Source organism: Branchiostoma belcheri, unplaced genomic scaffold, assembly GCF_001625305.1.
Source record: "Branchiostoma belcheri isolate BF01 breed outbred unplaced genomic scaffold, Haploidv18h27 scaffold33, whole genome shotgun sequence".
NCBI lineage: Eukaryota > Metazoa > Chordata > Leptocardii > Amphioxiformes > Branchiostomatidae > Branchiostoma > Branchiostoma belcheri.
This window is the reverse complement of record NW_017803943.1, coordinates 1,832,270-1,843,055: the sequence shown is the minus strand read 5'-3', so window position 1 is coordinate 1,843,055 and position 10,786 is coordinate 1,832,270. Positions and strand designations below refer to the sequence as shown.

Genomic DNA, 10,786 nt, shown 5'->3' with positions numbered 1-10,786 from the left:
ACCTTCACCACTCCTTCAAGCTTACGTAAAGGCATGCGGGACTTTACCGTTGGGTCGTTACGTCCCATACTTACGGTCAGCAAGCTTAATTTATCAAGCACTATAATCGGCACCCACTTGGGCTTTGGCCAAATGGAGTCCTGCCTCTTAGTTATTGCAAGAAGCTTCTGATGTTTATCTGAAAATCAGCTTACGATCCAAGCATCTACCGGTCTGTCCTTGATTTCTGTAGAAATCGTTTGGCAGCGGTGCTTGGATCAATACATGGCCAATGTATGTTGACCTAGAAGCTGTGGCTACGATGGGAATAAGCCAATTGATGCAAAGTAATTTACCTCAAATACTAACAGTATCTAGATACACAAATTCAACAAGAGTTCGGAGATCTCATACCTCCACAAAACCATGGTGTTAAGAAATTATGACTATCTAGGAGGGGTTATAATCTCTGATGAACAATGAGTTCCATTTGCCAAGATTAATGCAACATAACCCGTTTGCAATCTCCTTTTGCAATTTCCATCTTTATCGTGCAAGGCAAAAACAGCAGCCGTCAGCTGTAAAAGAGGTCACGTAATGAAAAACATCTAAAAACAGCGAGAGCTACCAGACGTAGACGTGATTAAGACTTTTTCACTGTGAGGAAGACTAAAACTAACCATACAACCTATCCGACCATGCGGAAACACACGCGTACACACATATACACATGCCAAAAACATTACCCCCATTTTCATGGGGGACAGTATCGTTATAGCTTATGTGGTTCTAATATCAAACTGTGAGAGGCCTTCAGTTTTCTGCCTTGTGTATCAGGGGAAATCAAAAGGATATGATTGTCAAGGAAAACTATCAGCAATAAAGACAGAAACGTCACTATTTCTGTCTTACCTTAGCTATACGCATATGGAAAACGCCCTGACGTTTTTAAGGGAACCCATGCAATTTCAAAACAAAACAAAGGTGGCAAAACGAAAATATTCTGGATCAGGAAAACTGTCTGATATTAACATTTACTGCCATTTCTTGTATGCATTTGAAAATTCTAAGCTTTTCAGAGTTTTGCCAGATTTTTAGCGTACATATAGTCGCGCACAAATCTTGTATAGAATAAGTCTACACTACATACATGTATAATCTTTATTAGAGTAGCCATAATTTGCATTTTTTTATATATGACTGAAATAAAGTTCACATTATTACAAAGGCGCACAGGAACAAAAAAATAACACTTTCAACTAAGCATCCCTGTGGACATGTTATTCGTCATCCCTAAAAGAGGTTGTGGCAATTCTATGTTCATGACCTGGTAATAAAAGCTGAGTGTATTAGCTCCTCAAGCTACGATTTCTCCAACTAATGGCTACAAGATGATGCATGACTGGGAAACATTGTTGGAACCCGGAGGATATGTTTACAGTGATGCATCTGAACCCTTATTCGAACTGAATATACCTCTCCACAGGGTGGCGTGCATCACGCGGTGCCATTATCTGGCTACAAATTGCAAGAATCGGGTCCAGGGCTCGAAATACGTTTCTCTGCATACCTACACTGCAGCTGTATCAATCAAAACTAGAAAAGTAACATTTGCAAAGCAAATGCATAATGTTATCCTTCGCATACTATCTTCTCTGTTAATTACCTCCATGAAATGTGTCATGGAGGTTATATTTTCAGTTGCGTTTATCTGTCCGTCCGTCCGTCCGTCCGTCCTTCCGTCCTTCCGTCTGTCTGTTGGTCAACAAGATAACTCAAGAACGCCTGGATGGATTGGTTTCATACTTGGTGTGTTGGTAGGGTGTGACAAAAACTAGAAATGATGAGATTTTGGTCCCCCTAGTGGCTTCCCTTGGTACTGCAGCGCAACTTCCGGTTTTGATATCTCGCGATCTGGACATGCTAGGGTCATGAAATTTTGATGGAAGGTAGCTCTCGTGCTTGGAAAGAAGTCATATGAGTTTGGGCCCCCTAGCGGCTTGTTCTGGAACTGCAGGGCACTTTCTGGCGAAATGTTTAAAAGCCAATAAGTCCAGACAGGAACAACATATTTTCATTATTTTTGGTGTGTAGGTAGCTGAGAGAGAGATGTACATAATTAAATGTAAATTATGCAAATGAGGACTTTATTTGCATAATTAATGAGGAAATTCTATAATTACAGTGTTTTACATTATACTATGTAGCCTATGGCAGGCGGAAGGTCATGATATTTTGATGGAAGGTGATGACCTAATTTGCATAATTAATGTGAAAATTCTATGATTTCGTAATGGTGAATGATGAGAATGCCATACTTGGGACATCTGTAAGTTAATCAAAAGTTAACATACATCACGATGCATATATCATGTTAATGCAGAGGTCATTTGAACAATTAAAGAAGAAATTTACATTTACATATCAAGATCATATTTCATGGAGGTATGAGATCTCGGAATTCTAGTTCTTACTCAAAACACATTCAAATATATGGTGACAGAAGTCTAAATCCCTTCTAATATAAAATTGCAACATTATGCAATCCATGCACCAGTTACCATGGTAATAGACATCAACAAATCAGATCATTGGCCAGGTCAGAGGTCACCGTTTGGAAAAGAAGAAGAAACTGAGCAAAAACAATATGTTACCTGCACCAGACAAATTTTACCTGTACTGCTTTTTAAGTCCAGGGCACGAATTACTTTTCTCTGCAAGCCTGCATTACTCTAACATTCAACAGACACGCCCTGACTGCTTTCTTATAGGTAACCCATGCAATTTCAGTAAGGCAAAGCGAAAATATTCTGGATGAGGAAAACTGATATTGACATTTACTGCCTTTTCTTCTACCCAGTATTTCGAGCCCTGAGGTCGAAATGCTTCCAGACAATCTGCTGAAGTTGGAATACGTCAGTCAGTCCTCCGGATGAGATTTGAGGCTTAATTTGATGGATGGTTGCCTGGATGCGGAGTGTTTTGCGTACTCTGGTGTTTAATCAGTGATGTTGTTAACGCCTACAGGACATTGCCGTTCACGCGCCCTGATTGATACAGTATTGCTCGTTAGGAACCCCTGATGAATGAACTCGTTAATAAATTTGCGGAGGGGTCGATGGTGCCGGAGTCGGTACAACAAGGTCGTGACTGATGAAGCGATACTTCACACATTGACAAGATAACAAGGAAACATACACACCTGGCTGCGCTCAACAGTATCCATTTTAAGATTCTAAAAGGCTACGTATGCAACCTAAATAATGTGTGTTTAATACTGGCAAATTTGACACCAGGAAATATGCTATGTTAGAAAGAACGCATTATCAGAGAATCAACGAAAATAAACAACAAAGTAGCTTTTATCTAAATGACCTACAGTTTGCGACTAGATATCTTTGTTTTATATTAGTTTCAAAGTTTACTAACAGTTTCAAAGTTTAAATGTAAGAAGAACATTTGAATGGCTCTTATGAGGCTTGTTTTGTGGTGAATCATGAAGTAAAAAAGTAACTACTTTGTCATGTTTTCCCTTAGATCCTGCCACCATTGTCAACGCTTCAGACCTGGTGGTGGCACCTGTACTGACCAAGGTGACCCTGTGGTGTGTAGCAGACGGGAATCCCCCTCCTAACGTCACCTGGTACAAACTCGGCTGGCAGAACGAACCGACTGCTACACTGGAGCCATCGGACAGTACCAGAAACAACATCATCTTCAACGAGATCCACAGGAACGATAGCGGGAAGTATGCGTGTTCGGCTGCCAATGGCATCGGGAAGCAAGACTGGAGAACCATCAGCCTGGTTGTGCGGGACTCGTCACATAACTCCGGTAGGTAACAAGAATCTTTCTTTATCTGTTTTCTTTATCTGTTTTGTTTTGTTTTGTTTTAGGACTCTGGAGAGCCACTAGCCTACATGTAGTTGTGCGCAACGTTGGCTGACGTTTGTGACCAGTTCTACCAGATTTAAGCCACGCCTATCTTTCCACCTTTCGAATTTAAGTCAAATTTGACTGCCAACTACTGACCTACCCCCGAACACCAGCCAACCATTTCCGAACCTCCCGTCCACTCCGGAATGTTTTAAACAGTTTGAAACATTTAGAACACAGTAGCCGTCCCAGCCGACCTAGTTGAACATCAGACAACCACAGCCGATTTTGCTCCCGAGTTCGCGAGGCCATGCTCTGCTGTGTGTGACAGAGGTTTTAACAACAAGATGATATACATCCCTATCACTTAATATTCAGAGGTTGTCTGTTTTATTTTACGTATTCAGATCAATCACTCTTAAGTGCAGCTGCTGAGTCTGATAACACCTTTGCAGTGAGGAGAACAGCTCTTTGTTCTGAAAGGCGAACGCGATCGAAGGGTGGTCAAAGATTGCTTTGTGCACCTATCATCATGATGAAGAGTCTCAATAAATAACAATGATAGAAAATGAATTAATACTTGCTGTATGTAGGTCAAGCTTTGATGGAGAGGCTGCTGGGTAGGTCGTGTAGCCGAAGGCTAGTCTCTTATCGGCAGCCTGCCGCACGCTTCATCAGTCGATCTTCGGGCCAGTCTCTCTCCAAGAAGGATTGAAGATCAATTAGTTCTGTGGTAAAACAAGGCAATAGATAGAAGTCAAGATTTGGAAAATTTGAAAAATAACTGCTTGCGGTCACGCTGACAAAGCGAGTCTTGAGGGATCTCTATCTTATGTTAAAAAGGTTAAAGATGCAAATTTGTATCTTACTCAAGACTTCTGCAGTAGGAGAAGGTAGTAGATGGCGGTCAAGATTTGGAAATCATGTGCAAAATATCGACTAGCGAACTAGCAAGCTGGTAGAAGGAGTCTTGAGCGATTTATATCTTTTGTTTAAAAAAGGGTGGAATATGCAAACTCATGTCTTACTCAAGCATTCAACGTAAGGATTTATGTAGTGAAACTTGCCAATAGATAAAAGTCAAAATTTTGGAAAACTAGCAAAACTGAACACAAAATCGGGGTGTGATAGTGAAATGAAATAATATAAATCAATTTTACAAAGCATTTAACAAAATATCTAAATTTCACAGGGAAAACTGATGACGCAACTAAAATCAGAGTTGGAGAGGTATATCCGTCTTTCTAAAAATACCTGAACTTTTATGGTTTAGGAGTTCCTCTAACGACAGTTTATTTCTTCCATTAGCAAACCTAAGAGTACCAGCACAGCAGATGGAGCGTGGACGTTCATCAAGAGACCCTATAGTCCCCTACAGCCCTTCGTTTATGGCGGCCTTTTTAAGGCGACCAAAATTGATGTAATTTGTTATCTCCTCTTCACTACCTCTCCAAGGTTTTCATAAATCACAGGGATCCACTTCTCCCCTTTTTTCTCTTTGATATTAGAACCCAGATGGCGAAACGCGTCGCGAGAGCGGCAATTCGGGTCGCGCAGTCGTAAATTTATGGAGACACAGACAATTGATCCTGGAAGATTTGTGCCAACAGCCATTTATTCCGCCGGCCAGCGACTTGATGTCGCAGTTTCTCACCGTGGACGGATGTTTTATCGTCTGGATCTCCGGCACTTTACGAATGGCGTTCTCGCGTAGTTTCCGCTAATTGTCAAAATGGTAAAACTTCTAGAGACACGTTCACAGAAGTGTCACGGCAACCTGATAAGAACAGTTACTGTTTATCGAAGGATTGTTAGTAGGTTAAAAGAATACCCAGTCACAACAAGGAAATCCCACGGGATATTTGACGTTGAATATGGATGTGTGTATGCACCACTGCACATCTTAAAGTATGCGTAAAGGTTCAATTTTTCTAGTTAACTAAAGTAATGTGGCCTTTACACATACTTTCAAGTGTGCTTAAATATAGAACTTTATTCAGTGCACATTCAACTGAATCTTATTAAGGCCTAGGGACATTACGGTTTTCAATTGTGCTTTCATGTCTTCCTAAAGGACAAAACGTTAAATGTGACATACCAAAAACTGTAAAGCCTCATGTCACACATTCACGAATTCAACCTCACGATCGAACACTGTAGCTGAACTCCGCCAACAATGGGCAGGAGTAGGTCGGACGAAAGGTCGGCTGGGGTTTGACCAGGTCGTCTACAGTGGATCTGTGCCAACCGAATGTTTCAAAATGTTTAAAACGTTCAGGCTTTGGCAGGAGGCTGGCTTGTGGTCGGCTGGTGTTCGGGAGTATGTATAAATGGTGTGATTGGATGTCAAATTTGACTTAAATTTAACTCAAATCCAATAAACGATAAACGCCTAAATCTGCGCTAGAACTTCAGCCAACCTTTGCCGCCTGGTGTTCGGGGGGAAGGTTCTGAATGTGTGAGAGAGGCCTAAATGTGGCATGCGATAATTTTAGGGCGTTGCCCTTCACGGTGGATGGCGAATTACATAAGAACAAATCAGCCGTAAGTTTCTACCAGCTTAGGTTTTCTACAATGCGTTTCCATTGCAAGATTTTATGCAGTGTCTATTCTTAAGTCTTATTTGTAACCACGGTGGTTTTCTGGATTCAAGTTGCTAGGAATTAAGGCGGGTAACAATTTTACAGGATACGTCAAAGCTACATTCTGTTTCTTGTAATTCACATACCAATTTATACCCCCAATACAAGCGTTTCTCACATAAGGTTCCGTTCAGCATAACCGATTTCTGCTACTGAATGTAGAGGAATTTTATGCTTCAGTAGTTTCTTTGTTACATTTGGAGGATTTCAAGGACGATATTGTGTTCACGTAACGAGAAATGTCGTCCCAAAGATTTTCTTTAAAAAGGCATTTCTAATAAGTCAGGCGTATTATGTTTTTAAATTCATTTATTTTCAGTGATGAGATATATAAGTATGCTCACCTCCAAGAAAATTTAGAAAATCCTGTAAAATAATTACTTTTTTACATCATATTCTATCTAAGTCATCTTCTATCATTATCCATTGTTTTCAATCCTGTATCCCTGCACATAGGCCCAAATAAGATGATAATACACAAAACAAAAATTACTTCTTTGCATGCCGTCAACAACATACATGTTGTATAATCACAATTTAATTGCTTTATTTAGTATATCCTATATATTTTTTCTTTTTTTTACCGCGCATCTCCTTTTTTATGTCTTCAATTAATAATCAATACATTTAGTACAGCCATACCGTTGTCATGCCAACATTTCAAGTTATTTCCGTGGGTCAGAGGTGGTACGATAGTTACCATATGTTAGCGGTTGATAGATGCCCTATCCTGATTTGCCTCCCCGATATTTACAATCTAAGTGCGTTCATGATTATGGAACCTATGGTAAGATAACCCCAGTGTTACTAAACAGATTCAAACCATGCAAAAACGACAAACATCTGTCATTTCAGAATAACTTTACACGTATTTACAGATGTGCACCAGAAAAGAGATTTGATGAGGATATGAGTGGGAATTTAGTAACAAGATGTTTTTACTGCTACTCCAATCAAAACTCATATGGTTTAATTAGAACAAGCTGTGCTAATCAAATATCAAAAGCACGGTAGCTTCTAGTGTTACATCAATTTTCAATCCAAAAGTTCTTTGGATCTATACTGAATTTGGTTGAATTACGACTTTTAGGAGGATGTGAAAAGTTCCATTGCCTAGACAAATAGTGATCCAACGTAACACGTTTGCAATCTCATTTGAACTGATGATGATGATCGTATAAGGGAAACAACACCAGCTATCAAGGAGGTCATGTAACGAAAAAAAAGACTTTGAAAACAGGCAGACAGAGAAAGACAGAAAGCCATCAAAAACAATACCTTCATCTTTCATGGAGGTAACTAAAGCAAAGACGGAAACAAATGTCCTTGGATAACTGCCAGAGATGGCTGCTGACTCCACTGCAATGCCTGTCATTTACATACATGTTAAAGCTGTGCAACATACCGCATCGGCAATTAGTACATGTATACAGTTACTGAGGGGCTGTTTAACGTACTGTAATGAACAAAATCTATCACGAAACGTTAATGTATGTTGTAGCTTTGAATTTGATGGTGCCGCCTGAAAGATGTTTCTTTGTGGTAAATGCAAGAATTTTAAAGTATACTGGTAAGAAGGAATTGTGTCTAAGATTGTGGCAAACTGGAATTAGTAGTTAGGATTGATTAACAGCGTTATGTATAATTTTTGCACCAATAACTGAAATATTCTATTTAAAAAACTGATAGATTCCATTCCTAATCTTCGGGACTCAAATGGAAAACACAATTTTTCCCCAGAAACTACTGGCTCTAATTTTCAGGACTGAAATCTGAAACACAGACCAAACGTAACCGTTGTTGCCAATTCAAAAAATGCAGAATCATGTCCACTGGCTGTCTAGTCATCGCATTCTATGCCCTATTCGTCCCACACAACTGATGACTCTTTCTTCATATTGTTAAACTGTATTTCTGGACTACTTCACCCAAAATCTAAAACAAATAACAAGAAATGAAAGAGAGAGAATACCATCCCTACCTAACCTAATTTTTTAGTCTGTCTAGCCATCATATTCTATATCCTATTCGTCCCACACAACTGCTGACCTGTCTGCCTACCCGGTCTCCAGAGAACGTAAGAACGACATTTGGAGAGGCGGGGAACTTCCCGGTGTCCTGACCCTCACTATTAGAATAAAGCGCCGGAGCCACCATTTGGAAAACTATGTCGGAGTATTAAATTGAATGCATTGCTCTGTCCTATCATTCATAATTCCAAAGTTCAGCGGATCGCTCCCTTTATTGATTAAACTGCAGCTATCCTTCCTGACGTTTGAAGTACAAATTATAGAACCAATTTAGGGACGAGTCATGATATATATTAATCATACGGTTGATGGTGATTTCTGTCATCTATTACATAACTTGAAAAAGTTAGAGACAGACGGAAAGAGTGGGAGGCAAAGAGAAAGAAAAGAATGAAAGAAAAGGAAACGAAAGAAAGGAAGGAAGGAAGAAATTAAGGAAGGAAGGAAAGAAGGAAGGAAAAACAAAATTCTAATTGTTCGTTGCAAAGAGACTAATCTATTACGAAGCCCGTTTTGATGTATCTGAAAAGTTCTAGTAAGATAGGCACTGGAAGTCGATGGCAGAATTTCAGAAAATTTACTGTGTGCAAGATAGTTTTCATTCATTAACAGACCTCCATATGGTCTTATTAAGCTTTATAGTGAAGTTGGCATCAAAAACCAGGCTTCTACTGTACCAACCCTTGCGACTGTTTGAAACGCCTCACAATAACACACTGCCTTTCATTTGACTCCCCCATTACCTTTATACCTACCATCGCAGACAGCCCACCTCCCAATACTTTGTACTGTACTTTCTATCTCATCAGAAATGAAGAAAATAACATGAATCACGGTATCATCATCTCTCCCCCTCGCATTAGCACCCTGCACTTTCCATAAACCCGTATAAATGGCGTAAAGAGATACCTATCATGCTTTTACTCCTGACAGCTAGCATTTACCTATTCCCACTTATCTGAGACCCTTATTACTCCGGGGTATTACGTTCTTGAGAAAATATTACTCCATACATATTAGGGCATCAATTATTACGACTCATCGCCTAATTATGGCTCCTGAGTGACTGCAGGCACCGCCAGGAGACCTACCTGAAGTATAAGACCGTGCAAAATGTATCACTTTCAAACTCGAGTGGAGCTGGATTTATTCCACAAGGCCTCAGATGCGCGGAGGTCCTGCCAAAGATTAGTAAGCTTAGCTTCTGCATGTGTGTATATTTTTACGACATCTTTCTTATGAGCTTTAGGGGAAAATACTTAAGTGGGCTTCTCATAGGGTCATAAATGTGCATTTCACCCATAAAAAAGAGAATATGCGATATAATGTGACATCATGTGATTTGGTGAAAAATATGTGAAAGTATAAATAAATTTTACGAAAATATGATGTTTGGAAAGTAAGAATAACGTATGGGACATAATAAGACGATGATTAAAAATCCCTGGTGTGGAAAGTGTGAAAATATAAACATAAATCACATTCATTTCACATTTTTCTATGTTCGTAACGAAATGTTATAACGATTAGGCTATAGCTATGGCGTTGAAATTTATGTTGCCAATAATTCTGCCAGGGCCGTGGAAAAATAGCGGTAGATACATGCACGATTGCGAATGACACACCTGATTTTTCACCGAAGACTGATGAAACAAAATGGCGGGGATATGTGTTGTGCGTCGCGTGGCATTGTTCAAAGCTGCATTGTGTAACATTAGGACAAAACAAAAGATCCATTTTCTGGTCATTTCTTTACAAAGTTGCAAGTCGAAGTGTCGTTCAGGAAGTGGAGGTGCCAAAATACGACTGTGCTTAAAAGCCGGAAACACAGCTGTCAGCCATGTTTGTTTACACTCTGGTAGATTGTGGTGGCACCACAAACTGAGCTCGCCTTCTGTGGGCTGTTTTAGTGCAAACCATGAATGCCAGAGATTTTAGAAAACCGTAAACATATTATTGAAAAGTATAAGTAAATCAGAACAAGGAGTTTGTTTTTAACCTCCTTGATTACCATTACATGAAGATTTTTCCATTTACATTTTTCCATTTTGTGCAAAAATGTCACAATTATGCCTATTTAATCTGAAAACTATGGAGTATTCCATACCCTTGATCACATCGCGTACAGAATGCTAGACGGCTCGCCACGTCAACGTTTAGGTGACAAATTGATTGGTGTTTGCAAAATTTACAGCGTGATCTCCTGACGGTCTCGATTGCCTCATATTCATTCCGGGAGTCGCGCCGAACGTATGATTC

General features: G+C 39.7%; 1 protein-coding gene across 1 annotated transcript in view; it reads left to right on the top strand.

Annotated features, from left to right (window-relative positions):
• The window catches only part of LOC109475212 (hemicentin-2-like), a 24,536-nt gene extending 20,715 nt beyond the window's left edge, over positions 1–3,821 (top strand). Inside the window, exon 5 of the mRNA XM_019775806.1 lies at positions 3,517–3,821. Within this exon, the coding sequence (XP_019631365.1) occupies positions 3,517–3,821 (305 nt within the window). The remainder of the gene's footprint in view (positions 1–3,516) is intronic.
• Positions 3,822–10,786: the final 6,965 nt, after the last annotated feature.